Here is a 20000-nt window from a genome sequence, read left to right as displayed (position 1 = left end):
ATTTCCGCGATGTCGTGATGAAACAACTAGTGTTTATGTGTATATATATTTTTATAACTCACTGCTCCTCCTGCGTACTCTAAGCTTTTGGAAATGAAGGAGATACCAGTGAAGGACTCTAGGGAGGCAACAAAGTCACTCTCCTGAAGTGCTTCCTTCGTTTACTTTCCTTTGCTTCCTCGGTGTCTATGAAAGCCACAGGAACCAAGTAACCCAAGCTTGTCACTGATGTCTAAACAAGGAGAATCTGATCCATGGAAACGTGTGTGTGGATATTGCTTTAGGATAGATGGAGAGGGTGCGAAAGAAGAGAACGAAAAGGTGAGAAAAGGGACGGAGCAGAAGGAATTGGAGAGGAGGCCAATGATTCTCAAAGTTTGATCAAGATTTAATCCCGTCGGAAATCTGATAGATTCGAATCCCCCCGAATTAAAATTTTACTCTACCCCTTTTTCGCTGAAAGTTATTACACAAAGCACTAGACTACAAAATAAATGTACCAACATGATGAAGAGGAATAGGAGGAGGATGAATAATTATTAAACAACGAAGGAAGAGTAGACAGCCAGTGATGGTAAGTAGTTCACCATCAATGTCATCATCACTACAATGTCGCCAACAGAAGATTGGCATCATGGCGATCAGTAGTAAATGTGTGCAGATGTTTCACTATTAAATGACATACATATGAAGTCGCATGAGAAGTACATATAAACACACTTCTCTCTTTATCGGTCTCTCTCTCTCTCTCTCACACACACACAAATACATATGGACACACACATATATGAATGAATAGTAACATGCACGCATACGCACTTTCTATCTTACAAAAAAAAGGTTTGAACATGGTTTATAGGACCACAAAATATCTTTACGCGGCAGACACTCTGGTTATCTCTAAAACTACTGCTAGCACAGAGAAAATGAGATACTGATTATACATTTAATTATCAGTGTACTCACTTTTGAATATAAAGTTTTTGTAATATATGTTGTTGTTTTTCTTGATAATGAGTGAATAATTGCCAAATTGACTACTGAGGTAGAAATTCACTTGCAATTTTGCATTTTCTTTCTTGTAAATTATGTATCACCGAATGGCAATTTTGATGCAACCAGTGAAGTGTTGTGTTCATTACTAGTCATTATGGATAGACTCAGATATGATAATATTTATAGTTTTTTTCCAGGAATGAAGATAGATAAGGAAAAAGACTTTGTCAAATGGACACTTTATTTCTTTGAAAGTGAAACAGGAAGTGATGATTGTGATTCAAAGTATTGTGTTTAAAGTTACGCTCAGAGCCTTCTGACAACGTAGTAAATGCCAAAGATTATGCCAAGAACTGTATATCTGTTATTTAAATGTGAAAAACGCTGGTAATACTTTGATTAGCAAGAGAAGGTGGAGTCCAGCATGAGTGAGAGATCGTGTGTGGAGAGGACGCAGTTCTCGAACAGGGCGCTGCAGGCCTTCGAGTCGTTCTTGGCGAACTTGGAGCCGAAGCTGATGGCCAGATCGTACACGCCTCGAGAACTCTTGAGATTGTCCTTGTTCTGGAAAGCAGTCTTGAAGGTGGACATAGCTGGAGTCAGCTGATCGGCGGACATAGCCTCGATTTCGCACAAGAGCTTAGCAACGCAACCAGCTGAATCCATCTGCTGAGCCACAGCAATCTGTTTCGGAAGTTATTGATTTTTTATCATGAGAAAGGACTATGAAGTAAAATTTGCCACTTAAAGATCTTCTGAGGTAGAATAATCACATTTTAATAGCAGATAAAAGGAGCATTGGAAAAGCAAAATCCCTTGATTCACTTACCTCTACTGCCTCGTCAGTCTCAGTCGAGTCGACGTCCCTCTTATTCCTGCGCGCAAGATGCTTCCCGATAAGAGCGCCCTTGAGCACCGCCAGCGCGCCCACGCCCAAAGCTGTCGCCGCCGAAGCGGTCACTGTGGTAGCGGCGACAGTCGTGGCTGCGGCGGTGGTTCCCAACAGGACCAGAGACTCCGAAGAAGCCCATAGGCCGCACAGGAGGAGACCGACGAACACGCGACAGTTCATGATGCTGTTGTTTCCTGTTAAAAGAAACGCACTGAATTTCAAATGCAGGTATGGAGGAAAAAGAACCTCACAGAGAATTAACATTTCACTTTTTAGAATCAAGAGATGTAGCATTCGTTTCCGTACCTTGAAGTGTTCGCGAGGAGCAGGAGTGAGGGACTGATACCTCCATGCATTAGACTGTGATATATATAGTGTCCGGAAGAGGGCTGTGCAGGTGAAGGACCTATCTCACCCAGGTGGAAAGTACACGCTATCCTAGGCCTATCGGGGGCAATTCTCATGTACGCATACTATCTTCACACTAAATTTATCACGCCAACTTCCGGTTTACAAAGAAAACACTTAATATGTCAGTTAGGAGAGAGGAGATACAAGAAATTGTGTGGTTGTGCCAGAGTCTTTGTACCCGTGTGAGTTGAAAATGAATGTTATTTTTTTCTTTATTGACTTTGCACTCTCTAAATCATTCACATTTACTTTGAAGTCTTTCAAAAAATTGAAAGTGTTTATTGTTTGTTGATGAAGGTTTCCAAACTTTTTCATTTCCCTTTTTTATGTAAATTCCATTACATTGGAATAGCATATGTATGTGCACGTAGGTGTGCAGTTTGTGTGCCATCCGGAAGGACCCGTGCCAGGTGAACGACCTGTCTTTATTGCGGAAGGGAAAGCGAGCACGTTCCAGGGTAAAGGTCAAGCCTGTTAGCCACACATTTACAATGGATTTTGCGTCTTAATCGCCCGGATGCCAGTGTGCACGTTTTATTTTTATTTTTCATACACTTGTTTATTTATTTTGTGCGTGTGCTCTTTCCTTCCTTCGTAATCTCAGCTGCTTAGAAGCTTTCTAGAAATGAATGGCAAATCAGTGGGAGACTTCAGGTAGTAGTGCAAGAGTAGTTACAAATATAAAGAAAGATGAATGCTGGAAGAGAAAGAGAAGGACGTAGAAAAGGAGTTAGAGAATCCAGAATATGAAGAGGAAATGGAAGAAAGGATTCCGTTCTGACGATATAAATCCAAAATGTAAGTTCCTGAACGCAGCTCTAAGGCCGAGTCATAAGTCAACAAACGAGATTCTGACAGTGACTGACGGTCGCTCAGCTCTTGAAAATAAAATTTGAGCAGCTACTACGCAAGGTGAAAAGGACATTTGCTGATTAATATAATGGCAAAACATACAATGAACACACGCACAGTGTATACACAAAACAACGAAAGGAAGATCATGGAAAACATTCTTCCCTATTGATAACTTATACACAAGAATTCAACACATAAAAGACGCAAATCCGAGCCACTACTTAAATCAAGCTACGAATAAGAATTCCTGTCCATAAAGTCTACTTACATTCGAATAAATCTCTATATCCATTCTATCATATTTCGTAACAATTACTTGATATCGATTTTCAGATATTTCCTTTAAAGCATCGTCTCTCTCTCATGTTCTGACCTAGTCCCCCCGTCCCGATCTCTCTATCTCTCTCTCTCTCTCTCTCTCTCTCTCTCTCTCTCTCTCTCTCTCTCTCTCTCTCTCTATATATATATATATATATATATATATATATATATATATATATATATATACATACATATGTTGTACATACATATGTTATACATCCATACATACATATATATACATATATATACATATATATACACACACATATATATATATATATATATATATATATATATACATATATATACATATATATACATATATATACATATATAATTTCATTCACTTCTAATTTTATCAAATAAAAAATCTGAAAAGCTCTTGAGGGGACTTGGCAGTGCTACGACCATCCTTCCTAAGCAAATCGCCGTGAGTCGATGACCAAATACAGACTCTTCGCGGCGCCATAAGACCATGAAATCATGACTCTCGCTATCTCTAAATCACCTGCTTCGTCTGATTGAGATGACAAGTTGACGTCTAAAATTTTGCTGATCAGGCAAGGGAGAGATCACCTCGAAGAACGACTGGTGTTCAGGGTCACGAAGAGACATTAGAACACGTCCTCTTTGCGGATGTTGTGGCTATTGCTAGATTGTCAAGAGTGAGAGACTGATTATATCTTGAATTTAGTTTACGGCAGAAGAAATGTTTAAGGTTATTATGGACACGGCATGCGGGGTTCTTCATGATGAAAGACTAAGCTTTGAATTGTCTGTTGACTTGTAATCTCGCGGGGAATCTGACCCTGAGTTGTAGGTTGAGACGAGTGTTGCTTTCTCTTTTTGATCAAATTAGCTGTACTGACCAATTGAGAGAGGTGTTTCAGATAGCAATCCTTTTGAATCTACCAAAACAATATATTTGATAGTGTTTACTAGGAAGAGATTGACGGGCGTTGTATCATCAGCTGAAGTTTTGTTTTGTAATTGTTTCTATACAGGAAATATATAGTGGAGAGAGAGACAAAACTCTGATTACTCGGTTTGTTTTATTACTTTAAAAGTGAAACACGGTATATTGTACATGAGTCAATGCATTGTATTTGAAATATAGTTCAGGATGTCAATTTGAAACACGGCATGTCATTTATCCCAGAGTTTAAGAACCATATTTTGTTGGTTAAATCTGTGAATGATGAATTTAAAGATGAAATACGGCATAATGTACATGATCCAATGCATGATATTTCAAATGGTGTCCAGTATGTCAACTTGAAACACGTTATGTCATTCATCCCAGAGTTTAAGAACCCTATTTTGTTGACTAAATCTGTGAATATTGTATTTGTGTCAAGTAAGGTTTATGATTAGCAAGAGAAGGTGGAGTCCAGCATGAGTGAGAGATCGTGTGTGGAGAGGACGCAGTTCTCGAACAGGGCGCTGCAGGCCTTCGAGTCTTTCTTGGCGAACTTGGAGCCGAAGCTGATGGCCAGATCGTACACGCCTCGAGAACTCTTGAGATTGTCCTTGTTCTGGAAAGCAGTCTTGAAGGTGGACATAGCTGGAGTCAGCTGATCGGCGGACATAGCCTCGATTTCGCACAAGAGCTTAGCAACGCAACCAGCTGAATCCATCTGCTGAGCCACGGCAATCTGTTTCGGAAATTATTGAATTTTCATCATGAGAAACGACTATGAAGTAAAAGTTGTTACTTAAAGACCTTTTGAGACAGAATAATCACATTTTATATTCGACAACATTGTGCAGTATTTAATAGATAAAAGGAGTATTGGAAAAGCAAAATCTCTTGATTCACTTGCCTCAACCGCCTCGTCAGTCTCAGTCGAGTCGACATCCCTCTTATTCCTGCGCGCAAGATGCTTCCCAATAAGAGCGCCCTTGAGCACCGCCAGCGCGCCCACGCCCAAAGCTGTCGCCGCCGAAGCGGTCACTGTGGTAGCGGCGACAGTCGTGGCTGCGGCGGTGGTTCCCAACAGGACCAGAGACTCCGAAGAAGCCCATAGGCCGCACAGGAGGAGACCGACGAACACGCGACAGTTCATGATGTTGTTTCCTGTTAGAAGAAACGCACTGAGTTTCCAATGCAGGTAATGGAGGAGAGAAGAACTGCACACAGAGCTAACACTGAACTTTTTTATGATTAAGAAATGTAGTATTCGTTTCCGTACCTTGAAGTGTTCGCGAGGAGCAGGAGTGAGGGACTGATACCTCCATGCATTAGACTGTGATATATATAGTGTCCGGAAGAGGGCTGTGCAGGTGAAGGACCTGTCTCACCCAGGTGGAAATTACACTCATGTAGGCCTATCGGGGCAATTCACGTATGCATACTTTTTTCAGGCATATTCGTCACACTGCGTTTATCATGATAACATTTTGATTATGAAAAATAACCATTTTGTATTTGTGTTCTTATGTGTGGGCATGATAGTCAATTCCCCGACTCTGAACTTATTCTCTCACTTGTCAGATGTCATTTCAATCAACTTTATCTAACCTAAACACATGCATTGAACCGGTACCTCAAGTCACACCCAGACAACAGCCGATCCGGGAAACTTCATGATTCAGCCAAGTCGAACATCATCGCATCTTTCGTTATGTTTATTGTTCTTTGCTAATGAAGTTGATGTCAGCGCGTGTGATGGTGTTTCAATTGAGGAAATCGGATTCTTGCTTTTCTTCTTCACCTTAAAGGGTGGACGGGAGGAGGAAGGCATGTGTGCAGTTTATTAGTAGATGTGCGTGTTTCCGTATTGATAACTTCTCTCTCTCTCTCTCTCTTTAAATATATGTATATATATACATATATATATAATATATATATATATATAAATATATATATATATATATATATATATATACACATTTGTGTATATATATACAAATAAATATATATATATATATATATATATATATATATATATATATATATATATATATCCAACATATACATACATACATATATATATATATATATATATATATATATATATATATATATATATATATATATATATATGCTATGAATATATACACACACACGGACACACACACATATATGTAAATGTGTGGGTATGTATATGGTTATGCATATATATATGCATATATGTATACATATGTATATATGCATATATATGCTTTATTTCTTTCAAAGTGAAACAGGGAGTGATGATTATGATTCAAAGTGTTGTGTTTAAAGTTACGTCCAGAGTCAACTGGCAACGTAGCATATGTCAGAGATTATGCCAAAAAACTGTATATCTGTTAGGTAAAAGTGAAAAAACGCTGGTAATACTTTGATCAGCAAGAAAAGGTGGAGTCCAGCATGAGTGAGAGATCGTGTGTGGAGAGGACGCAGTTCTCGAACAGGGCGCTGCAGGCCTTCGAGTCTTTCTTGGCGAACTTGGAGCCGAAGCTGATGGCCAGATCGTACACGCCTCGGGAACTCTTGAGATTGTCCTTGTTCTGGAAAGCAGTCTTGAAGGTGGACATAGCTGGAGTCAGCTGATCGGTGGACATAGCCTCGATTTCGCACAAGAGCTTAGCAACGCAACCAGCTGAATCCATCTGCTGAGCCACGGCAATCAGTTCCGAAGATTATCGTTCAAAATGAAAAGCAACCAACTAGAACATTTGTCAAAACTATGTTTTTCTTTAAAAGAATTACATATACAATTAAGAAACTTATACAGCATTTACTGGCACATTGAATGTAATGAGAAGGTAATTGAAGTAAAATTGCATGGTTCACTTGCCTCAACCGCCTCGTCAGTCTCAGTCGAGTCGACATCCCTCTTATTCCTGCGCGCAAGATGCTTCCCGATAAGAGCGCCCTTGAGCACCGCCAGCGCGCCCACGCCCAAAGCTGTCGCCGCCGAAGCGGTCACTGTGGTAGCGGCGACAGTCGTGGCTGCGGCGGTGGTTCCCAACAGGACCAGAGACTCCGAAGAAGCCCATAGGCCGCACAGGAGGAGACCGACGAACACGCGACAGTTCATGATGCTGTTGTTTCCTGTTGAAAGAAATACACCGAGTTTCCAATGCAGGTAAAGGTCAAGCCTGTTAGTGACACATTTACAGGTGGATTTTGCGTCTTAATCGTCCGGATGCTAGTGTGCACGTATGTGTGTGTGTGTGCTCTTTCCTTCCTTCGTAATCTCAGCTGTTTAGAAGCTTTCTAGAAATGAATGGCAAATCAGTGGGAGACTTCAGGTAGTAGTGCAAGAGTAGTTACAAAGACAAAGAAAGATGAATGCAGGAAGAGAAAGAGAAGGGCGTAGAAAAGGAGTTTGAGAATCCAGAATATGAAGAGGAAATGGAAGAAAGGGTTCCGTCCTGACGATATGAATCCGAAATGTAAGTTCCTGAACGCAGCTCTAAGACCAAGTCAATAGTCAACAAACGTCATCTGAAGCGGGAGTTTCTGACAGTGACTGGCGGTCGCTCAGCTCTTGAAAATAAAATTTGAGCAGCTACTACGCAAGGTGAAAAGGACATTTACTGATTATCATAATGGTAGAACATACAATGAACACAAGCACACAGTGTATACACAAAACATCGAAGGGAAGAGCGTGGAAAATACTCTTCCCTATTGTTAAATTTTGCACATGAATTCAACACATAAAAGACGCCAATACTTAGATCAAGCTACGAATAAGGATTCCTGTCCATAAGGTCTACTTACATTCGAATGAATCTCTTTATCCATATCACCGTTTTCAGTAACACTCATTTGATATAAATTTTAGATTTTTCCTTTAAATCTTCGTCTCTCTCTCCTTTTTCCCTGCCCTGCTTCCCCGCGATTCTCTCTCTCTCTCTCTCTCTCTCTCTCTCTCTCTCTTCTCTCTATCTCTCTCTATACATACATATATTATACATACATACATACATACAAATATATATCTATATATATGTGTATCTATATATATATGTATGTATGTATATATATATATATATATATATATATGTATGTATGTATATATATATATATATATATATATATATATATATTCACTTCTAATCTTATCAAATAAAAAATCTGAAAAGCTCTTGAGGGGACTTGGCAGTGCTACGACCATCCTTCCTAAGCAGATCGCTGTGAGTCGACAGCCAAATACAGACTCTTCGCGGCGCCATAAGACCATGAAATCATGACTCTCGCTATCTCTAAATCACCTGCTTCGTCTGATTCAGATGATAAGTTGACGTCAGAAATTTGCTTATCGGGTAAGGAAATGATAATCTCGAAGAACGACTGTGTTTAGGGTCACGAAGAGACATTAGAACACGTCCTCTTTGCAGATGTTGTGGCTATTGCTAGATAGTCAATAGTGAGAGACTGATTATAATCTTGAATTTAGTTTACGACAGTGAAGAAATGTTTAAGGGAATTATGAGGACGACATGCGGGATTCTTCATGATGAAAGAGTAAGCTTTGAATTGTTTATTGACTTGTAACCTCCCGGAGAATCTGACCCTGAGTTGTAGGTTCAGAGTTCAGTGTTGCTTTCTCTTTTTTTATCAAATTAGCTGTACTGACCAATCGAGAGAAGTGTTTCAGATAGCAATCCTTTTGAATCTACCAAAACAATATCTTTGATAGTGTTTACTAGGAAGAGACTGACTGGCGTTGTATCGCCAACTGAAGCTTTGCTTTGTAATTGTTTATATTAAGGAAATATATATCGGAGGAGAGAAAACTCTGATTACTCGGTTTGTTTTATTACTTTAAAAATGAAACACGACATAATGTACATGATCCAATGCATTATGTTTGAAATATAGTCCAGGATGTCAACTTGAAACACAGTATGTCATTCATCCCAGAGTTTAAGAACCCTATTTTGTTGACTAAATCTGTGAATATTGTATTTGTGTCAAGTAAGGTTTATGATTAGCAAGAGAAGGTGGAGTCCAGCATGAGTGAGAGATCGTGTGTGGAGAGGACGCAGTTCTCGAACAGGGCGCTGCAGGCCTTCGAGTCTTTCTTGGCGAACTTGGAGCCGAAGCTGATGGCCAGATCGTACACGCCTCGAGAACTCTTGAGATTGTCCTTGTTCTGGAAAGCAGTCTTGAAGGTGGACATGGCTGGAGTCAGCTGGTCGGCGGACATAGCCTCGATTTCGCACAAGAGCTTAGCAACGCAACGCAGCGTGAATCATCTGCTGAGCAACGGCAATCTGTTTCGGAAGTTCATTGCTTTTTTTTATCATTGTTGAGAAAGGACTATGAAGTGAAATTTGACTTAAAGCTTTTGATGTAGGAGGTTAATCAAATAAAATAACAAAAATATATATAGCGATAAAAGGAGCTCATTGGAAAAGCAAAATCCATTGATTTCACTTACCTCTTATGCCTCGTCAGTTCTCAGTCAGAGTCCGGCGTCCCTTTATTTCACTGCGCGCAAGATGCTTCCCGCTAAGAGCGCCTTGAGCACAGCCAGCGCGCCCACGCCCAAAGCTGTCGGCGCCGGACAAGCGGTCACTGTAGGGTATCGTCGGCGACCAGTCGTGGCTGCGGCGGTGGTTCACAAACAAGGGACCAGAGACTCCGATGAAAGCATAGGGACAGGAGGAGGACCGACGAACACGCGAAGTTCATGATGTTGTTGTATCTGTTAGAAGAAAGCACTGATTTCCAATGGAGGTAATGCGAGTAGAGATAAAAACTGCACAAAAGAAACTAACACTTACCTTTATGATTAAGGAAATGTAGTATCGATTTCTGTAATGAATGTGTTCGCGAGGAGCAGACCAAGTGAGGATGATTTCCTCTGCAATTAGACTGTGATATATAATAGTGTCCGGGAAGAGGCTGTGCAGGTGAAGGACCTATATCACATGTGGAAAGTACATGCGCTACTAGGCCCCTATCAGGGGCAATTCACGTATGCATACTTTTTACGCATATTCTTCACACTGCGTTTATCACGATAACATTTTGATCATGAATATTAGCCATATTATTTTCGTGATAATGTGTGGGGGTATAATGGTCAGTTCCCCGCTTTAAGACTCATTCTCTCCCAAGTCAGATGTCATTTCAATCAACTTTATCTAACCTAAACACATGCATTGAACCGGTACCTCAAGCCACACCCAGACAACAGCCGATCCGCGAAACTTCATGATTCAGCCAAGTCGAACATCATCGCATCTTTCGTTATGTTTATTCTTGCTTTGGTAATGAAGTTTATGTCAGCGCGTATGATGGTGTTTCAATTGAGGAAATCCGATTCTTCCTTTTCTCCTTCGCCTGTTGTTCCTTAAAGGGAGGATGGGAGGAGGAAGGCATGTATGCAGTTTATTATTATATGTGCGTGTTTCCGTATGCGGATTGATAACTTCTCTCTCTTTCTCTCTTTATATATATATATATATGTATATATATACATATATAATATATATATCCACACATATACATACATATATTATACATACATACATGCATACATACATACATACAATTATATATATATATTTATATATATATATTATATTATATATATATTTATATATATATATTTATATTATATATATATAATATTATATATATATATTATTTATATATATATATATCCACACATATACATACATATATATATATTTATATTATATATATATTTATATTATATATATATATATTTTATATATATATATAATATATATATATATTTATATATATATATTTATATATATATATTTATATATATATATTATTTATATATATATATAGATATATATATATATAGATATATATATATATATTATTTATATATATATATTTATATATATATATACATATATATACATATATATACATATATATATATTTATATATATATATATCCACACATATACATACATATATATATATTTATATTATATATATATAATATTATACATATATATACATATATAATTTCATTCACTTCTAATTTTATCAAATAAAAAATCTGAAAAGCTCTTGAGGGGACTTGGCAGTGCTACGACCATCCTTCCTAAGCAAATCGCCGTGAGTCGACAGCCAAATACAGACTCTTCGCGGCGCCATAAGACCATGAAATCATGACTCTCGCTATCTCTAAATCACCTGCTTCGTCTGATTCAGATGATAATTTGACGTCAGAAATTTGCTTATCATGCAAGGGAGAGATAACCTCGAAGAACGACTGGTGTTCAGGGTCACGAAGAGACATTAGAACACGTCCTCTTTGCGGATGTTGTGGCTATTGCTAGATTGTCAAGAGTGAGAGACTGATTGTATTTTGAATTTAGTTTACGACAGGGAAGAAATGTTTAAGGGTATTATGAGCACGGTATGCGGGGTTCTTCATGATGAAAGAGTAAGCTTTGAATTGTATATAGACTTGTAACATCCAGGGGAATCTGACCCTGAGTTGTAGGTTGAGAGTTGAGTGTTGCTTTCTCTTTTTGATCAAATTAGCTGGTCTGATCAATCGAGAGAGGTTTTTCAGATAGCAATCCTTTTGAATCTATCAAAATACTATTTTTGATAGTGTTTACTAGGAAGAGATTGACTGGCGTTGTATCGCCAGCTGAAGCTTTGCTTTGTAATTGTTTATATAGAGGAAATGTATAGTGGAGAGAGACAAAACTATGATTACACGGTTTGTTTTATTATTTTAAAGATGAAACGCAGCGTAGTGTACATGATAAAAGGCATTGTGTTTGAAATATAGTCCAGGATGTCAACTTGAAACACAATATGCCATTCATCCCAGAGTTTAAGAACCCTATTTTGTTGGCCAAATCTGTGAATATTGTATTTGTGGCAAGTAAGGTTTATGATTAGCAAGAGAAGGTGGAGTCCAGCATGAGTGAGAGATCGTGTGTGGAGAGGACGCAGTTCTCGAACAGGGCGCTGCAGGCCTTCGAGTCTTTCTTGGCGAACTTGGAGCCGAAGCTGATGGCCAGATCGTAGACGCCTCGGGAACTCTTGAGATTGTCCTTGTTCTGGAAAGCAGTCTTGAAGGTGGACATAGCTGGAGTCAGCTGATCGGCGGACATAGCCTCGATTTCGCACAAGAGCTTAGCAACGCAACCAGCTGAATCCATCTGCTGAGCCACGGCAATCTGTTTCGGAAGTTATTGATTTTTTATCATGAGAAAGGACTATGAAATAAAAGTTGCATGGTTCACTTGCCTCAACCGCCTCGTCAGTCTCAGTCGAGTCGACATCCCTCTTATTCCTGCGCGCAAGATGCTTCCCAATAAGAGCGCCCTTGAGCACCGCCAGCGCGCCCACGCCCAAAGCTGTCGCCGCCGAAGCGGTCACTGTGGTAGCGGCGACAGTCGTGGCTGCGGCGGTGGTTCCCAACAGGACCAGAGACTCCGAAGAAGCCCATAGGCCGCACAGGAGGAGACCGACGAACACGCGACAGTTCATGATGCTGTTGTTTCCTGTTAGAAGAAACGCACTGAATTTCCAATACAGGTAATGGAGGAGAGAAGAACTGCATACAGAACTAACACTTAACTTTTTTTAATTACTAAAATATGTAATATTCGTTTCCGTACCTTGAAGTGTTCGCGAGGAGCAGGAGTGAGGGACTGATACCTCCATGCATTAGACTGTGATATATATAGTGTCCGGAAGAGAGCTGTGCAGGTGAAGGACCTCTATCACCCAGGTGGAAATTACACTCATGTAGGCCTATCAGGGGCAATTCACGTATGCATACTTTTTACGCATATTCTTCACACTGCGTTTATCACGATAACATTTTGATCATGAATATTAGCCATATTATTTTCGTGATAATGTGTGGGGGTATAAAGGTTAGTTCCTCGATTTAGGACTCATTCTTTCCCAAGTCAGATGTCATTTCAATCAACTTTATCTAACCTAAACACATGCATTGAACCGGTACCTCAAGCCACACCCAGACAACAGCCGATCCGCGAAAATGATCCAGCCAAGTCGATCATCGCATCTTTCGTTATGTTTATTGTTGCTTTGCTAATGAAGTTTATGTCAGTGCGTGTGATGGTGTTTCAATTGAGGAAATCCGATTCTTCCTTTTCTCCTTCGCCTGTTGTTCCTTAAAGGGAGGATGGGAGGAGGAAGGCATGTATGCAGTTTATTATTATATGTGCGTGTTTCCGTATGCGTATTGATAACTTCTCTCTCTCTCTCTTCTCTCTCTCTCTCTATATATTATATATATTCACCTTCTAATCTTATAAAATAAAAAAAAAAATCTTGAAAAGCTCTTGAGGGACTTGGCAGTGCTACGACCATCCTTCTTAAGCAGATCGCTGTGAGTCGACAGTACGTTCCAAATACAGACTCTTCGCGGCGCCATAAGACCATGAAAATCATGACTCTCGCTATCTACTAAATCACCTGCTTCGGTCTGAATTCAGATGATAAGTTGACGTCAGAAATTTGCTTATCGGGTAAGGAAATGACAATCTCGAAGAACGACTGTGTTTAGGGTCACGAAGAGACATTAGAACACGTCCTCTTTGCAGATGTTGTGGCTATTGCTAGATAGTCAAGAGTGAGAGACTGATTATAATCTTGAATTTAGTTTACGACAGTGAAGAAATGTTTAAGGGAATTATGAGGACGACATGGGGGGTTCTTCATGATGATAGAGTAAGCTTTGAATTGTTTATTGACTTGTAATCTCCCGGAGAATCTGACCCTGAGTTGTAGGTTGAGAGTTGAGTGTTGCTTTCTCTTTTTTTATCAAATTAGCTGTACTGACCAATCGAGAGAAGTGTTTCAGATAGCAATCTTTTTGAATCTACCAAAACAATATCTTTGATAGTGTTTACTAGGAAGAGACTGACTGGCGTTGTATCGCCAACTGAAGCTTTGCTTTTTAATTGTTTATATTAAGGAAATATATATCGGAGGAGAGAAAACTCTGATTACTCGGTTTGTTTTATTACTTTAAAATTGAAACACGACATAATGTACATGATCCAATGCATTATGTTTGAAATATAGTCCAGGATGTTGTGGCAGAAAATTTTGCTAGATTGTTAAGAGTGAGAGACATTATATCTTAAATTTAGTTTACGGCAGAAGAAATGTTTAAGGGTATTATGGACACGGCATGCGGGGTTCTTCATGATAAAAGAGTAAGCTTTGATTTGTCTATTGACTTGTAACCTCGCGGTGAATCTAACCCTGAGTTGTAGGTTGAGAGTTGAGTGTTGCTTTTTCTATTGGATTAAATCAGACTGATCAATCGAGCAAGGTTTTTCAAATAGTAATCCTTTTGAATCTATCAAAACACTATCACTGATAGCGTTTACTAGGAAGAGATTGTCAGGCGTTGTATCGCCAACTGAAGCTTTATTTTGTGATTATCTATATAAAGGAAATATATAGTGGGGGAGAGAAAACTCTGATTACTCGGTTTGTTTTATTACTTTAAAGATGAAATACGGCATAATGTAAATGATCCAATGAATTGTGTTTGAAATATAGTCCAGGATGTCAACTTGAAACACAATATGCCATTCATCCCAGAGTTTAACAACCCTATTTTGTTGGCCAAATCTGTGAATATTGTATTTGTGGCAAGTAAGGTTTATGATTAGCAAGAGAAGGTGGAGTCCAGCATGAGTGAGAGATCGTGTGTGGAGAGGACGCAGTTCTCGAACAGGGCGCTGCAGGCCTTCGAGTCTTTCTTGGCGAACTTGGAGCCGAAGCTGATGGCCAGATCGTACACGCCTCGGGAACTGTTGAGATTGTCCTTGTTCTGGAAAGCAGTCTTGAAGGTGGACATAGCTGGAGTCAGCTGATCGGCGGACATAGCCTCGATTTCGCACAAGAGCTTAGCAACGCAACCAGCTGAATCCATCTGCTGAGCCACAGCAATCTGTTTCGGAAATCATTGAATTTTTATCATGAGAAAGGACTATGAAGTAAAATTTGCCACTTAAAGATCTTCTGAGGTAGAATAATCAAATTTTAATAGCAGATAAAAGGAGCATTGGAAAAGCAAAATCTCTTGATTCACTTACCTCTACTGCCTCGTCAGTCTCAGTCGAGTCGACGTCCCTCTTATTCCTGCGCGCAAGATGCTTCCCGATAAGAGCGCCCTTGAGCACCGCCAGCGCGCCCACGCCCAAAGCTGTCGCCGCCGAAGCGGTCACTGTGGTAGCGGCGACAGTCGTGGCTGCGGCGGTGGTTCCCAACAGGACCAGAGACTCCGAAGAAGCCCATAGGCCGCACAGGAGGAGACCGACGAACACGCGACAGTTCATGATGCTGTTGTTTCCTGTTAGAAGAAACGCACTGAGTTTCCAATGCAGGTAATGGAGGAGAGAAGAACTGCACACAGAACTAACACTTAACTTTTTTATGATTAAGAAATGTAGTATTCGTTTCCGTACCTTGAAGTGTTCGCGAGGAGCAGGAGTGAGGGACTGATACCTCCATGCATTAGACTGTGATATATATAGTGTCCGGAAGAGGGCTGTGCAGGTGAAGGACCTATCTCACCCAGGTGGAAATTACACTCATTTAGGCCTATCGGGGCAATTCACATATGCATACTTTTTACGCATATTCTTCACACTGCGTTTATCACGATAACATTTTGATCATGAATATTAACCATATTATTTTCGTGATTTTGTGTGGGGGTATAATGGTCAGTTCCCCGCTTTAAGACTCATTCTTTCTCTAGTCAGATGTCATTTCAATCACCTTGATCTAATCTAAACACATGCATTGAACCGGTACCTGAAGCCACACCCAGACAACAGCCGATCCGCGAAACTTCATGAATCAGCCAAGTCGAACATCATCGCATCTTTCGTTATGTTTATTGTTGCTTTGCTAATGAAGTTTATGTCAGTGCGTGTGATGGTGTTTCAATTGAGGAAATCCGATTCTTGCTTTTCTTCTTCACCTTAAAGGGTGGACGGGAGGAGGAAGGCATGTATGCAGTTTATAAGTGTGTGTATGTGTGTGTTTGCGCATGCGTATATACATATTCTCTCTCTCTATCTTATATATATATATATATATATATATATATATATATATATATATGTGTGTGTGTGTGTGTGTGTGTGTGTGTGTGTGTGTGTGTACCAACACACACACACACGTATATATATATATATACATATATATATATATATATATATATATATAGAGAGAGAGAGAGAGAGAGAGAGAGAGAGAGAGAGAGAGAGAGATAGAAATACATATGTGTGTGTGTGTTTGTGTGTGTGTGTTGGTACACACACACGTATATATATAAATATATATATATATATATATATATATATATATATATATATATATATAGATAGATAGATAGATAAATAAATAGATAGATAAACATATGTGTGTGTGCATGTGTGTGTGTGAGAGAGTGTGAGACTATAGTGTATTATGTGATGTTTGTATAATGCAGAAGTAGCCGTGGCAGAAAAAAAAAACAAAAACAAAAAACAATTGTTTTATCAGTAGAGGGAAATTTGATACGTCCTATGATTAAAGTTCAGTCATCTGTACTTTATTTTGGAAGAGTACAATTTTTTGTTTGAGATGTTTTGTTATAAATTCCTATATCCCGAGGGAATGGCTTTAATCAGCTGATGTAAGCATTCACTTATCAATAATCAATCAGTTGGTGTTACCATTAAATCTTAACACGATGACATAATTAATTATAAGTATTATAACTCAAGACAGTCAACATACGCGAATCAGGAATATCATTCTGACGACTGATTACCTTCAGTTTCCTCGCTTCTCAGACAAAACGTAAACAAAGGTCGTCTCGCGACTTCTGCCAAGCGATCTCCGATCTCGTGATGCGCGACCGCGTCCATCACACCGAAGCCACACGCACACACCCTACGACGTCGCAGCAGCGGCTGCGGTGAGATGTATTCCTATTTCCGCGATGTCGTAATGAAACAACTATTGTTTAGGTGTATTTATAGTTTTACAACTCACTGCTCCTCCTGCGTACTCTAAGCTTTTGGAAATGAAGGAGATACCAGTGAAGGACTCTAGGGAGGCAACAAAGTCACTCTTCTGAAGTGCTTCCTTCGTTTACTTTCCTTTGCTTCCTCGGTGTCTATGAAAGCCACAGGAACCAGGTAACCCAAGCTTGTCACTGATGTCTAAACAAGGAGAATCCGATCCATGGAAACGTGTGTGTGGGTATTGCTTTAGGATAGATGGAGAGGGTGCGAAAGAAGAGAACGAAAAGGTGAGAAAAGGGACGGAGCAGAAGGAATTGGAGAGGAGGCCAATGATTCTCAAAGTTTTATCCAGACTTAATCCCGTCGGAAATCTGATAGGTTCGAATAATCCCTGAATTAAAATTTTGCTCTACACACACGCAAACAAACACACTGAAATACATACACTTACACACACGAATAAACAGTAATATACTCGCGTACACACTTTCTAGTTTACCAAAAGAAGGCCTGAACATGATTTATAGGATTTGTGTATCTTTCTCCCTAAAGCTACTATTACTACAGAGAAAAGGAGAGACTGATAACACAGTTTGTTATCAGTGTACTCACTTTTAATGATAGATCTCTTGAAAATACATATGGGATTCTTCCTAATTAACGAATGAGGTATCATCAAATTGATTGCTGAGATGCAAACTCACACGTATTATACTTTTACGTTTTTTTTATTGTGATTCATGTCTCCAATTTTGATGCAATTAGTGAAATGTGTTCATTATTGATCACTATGGATAGATTCTCAGATGTAATGTACCACCAACTCTCTATCTATCTATCTATCTATATATATATATATATATATATATATATATATATATATATATATATATCCATGATATACACACTTATATATACATACGCACACACACACACATATATATATATATATATATATATATATATATATATATATATATATACATACATATGTATATGTATATATATGTATATGTATATATATGTGTGTGTGTGTGTGTGTGTGTGTGTATGTGTGTGTGTGTGTATGTATGTATAATTCATTCACTTCCAATCTTATCAAATAAAAAATCTGAAAAGCTCTTGAGGGGACTTGGCAGTGCTACGACCATCCTTCCTAAGCAAATCGCCGTGAGTCGATAGCCAAATACAGACTCTTCGCGGCGCCATAAGACCATGAAATCATGACTCTCGCTATCTCTAAATCACCTGCTTCGTCTGATTGAGATGATAAGTTGACGTCAGAAATTTTGCTGATCGGGCAAGGAAGAGATCACCTCGAAGAACGACTGGTGTTCAGGGTCACGACGACATTAGAACACGTCCTCTTTGCGGATGTTGTGGCTATTGCTAGATTGTCAAGAGTGAGAGACTGATTTTATCTTGAATTTAGTTTACGGCAGGGAAGAAATGTATAAGGGTATTATGAGGACGGTTTATGGGGATCTTCATGATGAAAGATTAAGCTTTGAATTGTCTGTTGACTTGTAACCTCGCGGTGAATCTGACCCTGAGTTGTAGGTTAAGAGTTGAGTGTTGCTTTTTCTTTTGGATTAAATCAGATTGATCAATCGAGCGACGTTTTTCAAATAGTAATCCTTTTGAATCTATCAAAACACTATCACTGACAGTGTTTCCTAGGAAAAGATTGTCAGGCGTTGTATCGCCAACAGAAGCTTTGTTTTGTGATTATCTATATAAAGGAAATATATAGTGGGGGAGAGAAAACTCTGATTACTCGGTTTGTTTTATTACTTTAAAGATGAAATACGGCATAATGTTCATGATCCAATGCATTGTGTTTGAAATATAGTCCAGGATGTCAACTTGAAACACAATATGCCATTCATCCCAGAGTTTAAGAACCCTATTTTGTTGACTAAATCTGTGAATATTGTATTTGTGGCAAGTAAGGTTTATGATTAGCAAGAGAAGGTGGAGTCCAGCATGAGTGAGAGATCGTGTGTGGAGAGGACGCAGTTCTCGAACAGGGCGCTGCAGGCCTTCGAGTCTTTCTTGGCGAACTTGGAGCCGAAGCTGATGGCCAGATCGTAGACGCCTCGGGAACTGTTGAGATTGTCCTTGTTCTGGAAAGCAGTCTTGAAGGTGGACATAGCTGGAGTCAGCTGATCGGCGGACATAGCCTCGATTTCGCACAAGAGCTTAGCAACGCAACCAGCTGAATCCATCTGCTGAGCCACGGCAATCTGTTCCGAAGATTGTTGTTCATGATGTGAAACAACCAATTAGAACATTTGCTACAACTATAGTTTTCTTTAATAGAATTACATACACAATTACGAAACTTATACAGCATTTACTGGCACATTGAATGTAATGAGAAAGTAATTGAAGTAAAATTGCATGGCTCACTTGCCTCAACCGCCTCGTCAGTCTCAGTCGAGTCGACGTCCCTCTTATTCCTGCGCGCAAGATGCTTCCCGATAAGAGCGCCCTTGAGCACCGCCAGCGCGCCCACGCCCAAAGCTGTCGCCGCCGAAGCGGTCACTGTGGTAGCGGC

General features: G+C 39.5%; 8 protein-coding genes across 8 annotated transcripts in view; 1 reads left to right on the top strand and 7 right to left on the bottom strand.

Annotated features, from left to right (window-relative positions):
• LOC122266998 (uncharacterized) overlaps positions 1–20000 on the top strand; it is an 83529-nt gene that overhangs the window by 58624 nt on the left and 4905 nt on the right. The gene's annotated exons all lie outside the window — the stretch shown is intronic.
• LOC122242596 (uncharacterized) lies at positions 1220–2322 on the bottom strand. The gene is made up of 3 exons (XM_086550712.1): positions 2195–2322; positions 1826–2082; positions 1220–1680 (listed from the first exon to the last, which is right to left on the bottom strand). Exons 1-3 carry the CDS (start codon positions 2238–2240, stop codon positions 1396–1398), a joined length of 588 nt encoding a protein of 195 aa, XP_086406838.1. The 5' UTR covers positions 2241–2322; the 3' UTR covers positions 1220–1395.
• LOC122242595 (uncharacterized) lies at positions 4511–6049 on the bottom strand. The gene is made up of 3 exons (XM_042999919.2): positions 5668–6049; positions 5299–5552; positions 4511–5130 (listed from the first exon to the last, which is right to left on the bottom strand). The coding sequence occupies exons 1-3, from the start codon at positions 5711–5713 to the stop codon at positions 4846–4848; spliced, it is 585 nt and encodes a 194-aa protein (XP_042855853.2). The 5' UTR covers positions 5714–6049; the 3' UTR covers positions 4511–4845.
• Positions 6763–7987, bottom strand: LOC122242599 (uncharacterized). The gene is made up of 2 exons (XM_086544289.1): positions 7248–7987; positions 6763–7101 (listed from the first exon to the last, which is right to left on the bottom strand). Exons 1-2 carry the CDS (start codon positions 7498–7500, stop codon positions 6803–6805), a joined length of 552 nt encoding a protein of 183 aa, XP_086400415.1. The 5' UTR covers positions 7501–7987; the 3' UTR covers positions 6763–6802.
• Positions 9215–9650, bottom strand: LOC147472327 (uncharacterized). Its single transcript, XM_086544281.1, has one exon. It carries the CDS (start codon positions 9619–9621, stop codon positions 9403–9405), a length of 219 nt encoding a protein of 72 aa, XP_086400407.1. The 5' UTR covers positions 9622–9650; the 3' UTR covers positions 9215–9402.
• LOC147472326 (uncharacterized) lies at positions 12127–13074 on the bottom strand. The gene is made up of 3 exons (XM_086550704.1): positions 13049–13074; positions 12675–12931; positions 12127–12604 (listed from the first exon to the last, which is right to left on the bottom strand). The coding sequence occupies exons 2-3, from the start codon at positions 12915–12917 to the stop codon at positions 12320–12322; spliced, it is 528 nt and encodes a 175-aa protein (XP_086406830.1). The 5' UTR covers positions 12918–12931; positions 13049–13074; the 3' UTR covers positions 12127–12319.
• LOC147472325 (uncharacterized) lies at positions 14897–16013 on the bottom strand. The gene is made up of 3 exons (XM_086550701.1): positions 15887–16013; positions 15515–15771; positions 14897–15369 (listed from the first exon to the last, which is right to left on the bottom strand). The coding sequence occupies exons 1-3, from the start codon at positions 15930–15932 to the stop codon at positions 15085–15087; spliced, it is 588 nt and encodes a 195-aa protein (XP_086406827.1). The 5' UTR covers positions 15933–16013; the 3' UTR covers positions 14897–15084.
• The window catches only part of LOC122242597 (uncharacterized), a 1025-nt gene continuing 238 nt past the window's right edge, over positions 19214–20000 (bottom strand). Inside the window, exons 2-3 of the mRNA XM_042999921.2 lie at positions 19857–20000; positions 19214–19686 (exon numbers count right to left, since the gene is read on the bottom strand). The exon at positions 19857–20000 is cut by the window's right edge and continues 113 nt beyond it. Coding sequence (XP_042855855.2) covers positions 19402–19686; positions 19857–20000 — 429 coding nt within the window. The 3' untranslated portion in view covers positions 19214–19401. The remainder of the gene's footprint in view (positions 19687–19856) is intronic.

Source organism: Penaeus japonicus, unplaced genomic scaffold (assembly GCF_977035675.1).
Source record: "Penaeus japonicus unplaced genomic scaffold, GWHDUDI00000001_assembly GWHDUDI00000002, whole genome shotgun sequence".
In the NCBI taxonomy this organism is placed as follows: Eukaryota; Metazoa; Arthropoda; class Malacostraca; order Decapoda; family Penaeidae; genus Penaeus; species Penaeus japonicus.
This window is presented reverse-complemented; position numbering and strand designations above follow the sequence as displayed.

Coding starts and splice junctions, on each gene's coding strand:
- LOC122242596 (XM_086550712.1), bottom strand. CDS start 2,240: ATGGAGGTATCAGTCCCTCACTCCTGCTCCTCGCGAACACTTCAAG. Junction 2,083..2,194: donor CTCCTCGCGAACACTTCAAG/GTACGGAAACGA, acceptor TTCTTTTAACAG/GAAACAACAGCATCATGAAC. Junction 1,681..1,825: donor AGACTGACGAGGCAGTAGAG/GTAAGTGAATCA, acceptor CTTCCGAAACAG/ATTGCTGTGGCTCAGCAGAT.
- LOC147472325 (XM_086550701.1), bottom strand. CDS start 15,932: ATGGAGGTATCAGTCCCTCACTCCTGCTCCTCGCGAACACTTCAAG. Junction 15,772..15,886: donor CTCCTCGCGAACACTTCAAG/GTACGGAAACGA, acceptor TTCTTCTAACAG/GAAACAACAGCATCATGAAC. Junction 15,370..15,514: donor AGACTGACGAGGCAGTAGAG/GTAAGTGAATCA, acceptor TTTCCGAAACAG/ATTGCTGTGGCTCAGCAGAT.
- LOC147472326 (XM_086550704.1), bottom strand. CDS start 12,917: ATGAACTGTCGCGTGTTCGTCGGTCTCCTCCTGTGCGGCCTATGGGCT. Junction 12,605..12,674: donor AGACTGACGAGGCGGTTGAG/GCAAGTGAACCA, acceptor CTTCCGAAACAG/ATTGCCGTGGCTCAGCAGAT.
- LOC122242595 (XM_042999919.2), bottom strand. CDS start 5,713: ATGGAGGTATCAGTCCCTCACTCCTGCTCCTCGCGAACACTTCAAG. Junction 5,553..5,667: donor CTCCTCGCGAACACTTCAAG/GTACGGAAACGA, acceptor TTCTTCTAACAG/GAAACAACATCATGAACTGT. Junction 5,131..5,298: donor AGACTGACGAGGCGGTTGAG/GCAAGTGAATCA, acceptor TTTCCGAAACAG/ATTGCCGTGGCTCAGCAGAT.
- LOC147472327 (XM_086544281.1), bottom strand. CDS start 9,621: ATGTCCGCCGACCAGCTGACTCCAGCCATGTCCACCTTCAAGACTGCT.
- LOC122242599 (XM_086544289.1), bottom strand. CDS start 7,500: ATGAACTGTCGCGTGTTCGTCGGTCTCCTCCTGTGCGGCCTATGGGCT. Junction 7,102..7,247: donor GGCGGTTGAGGCAAGTGAAC/CATGCAATTTTA, acceptor ATTTTGAACGAT/AATCTTCGGAACTGATTGCC.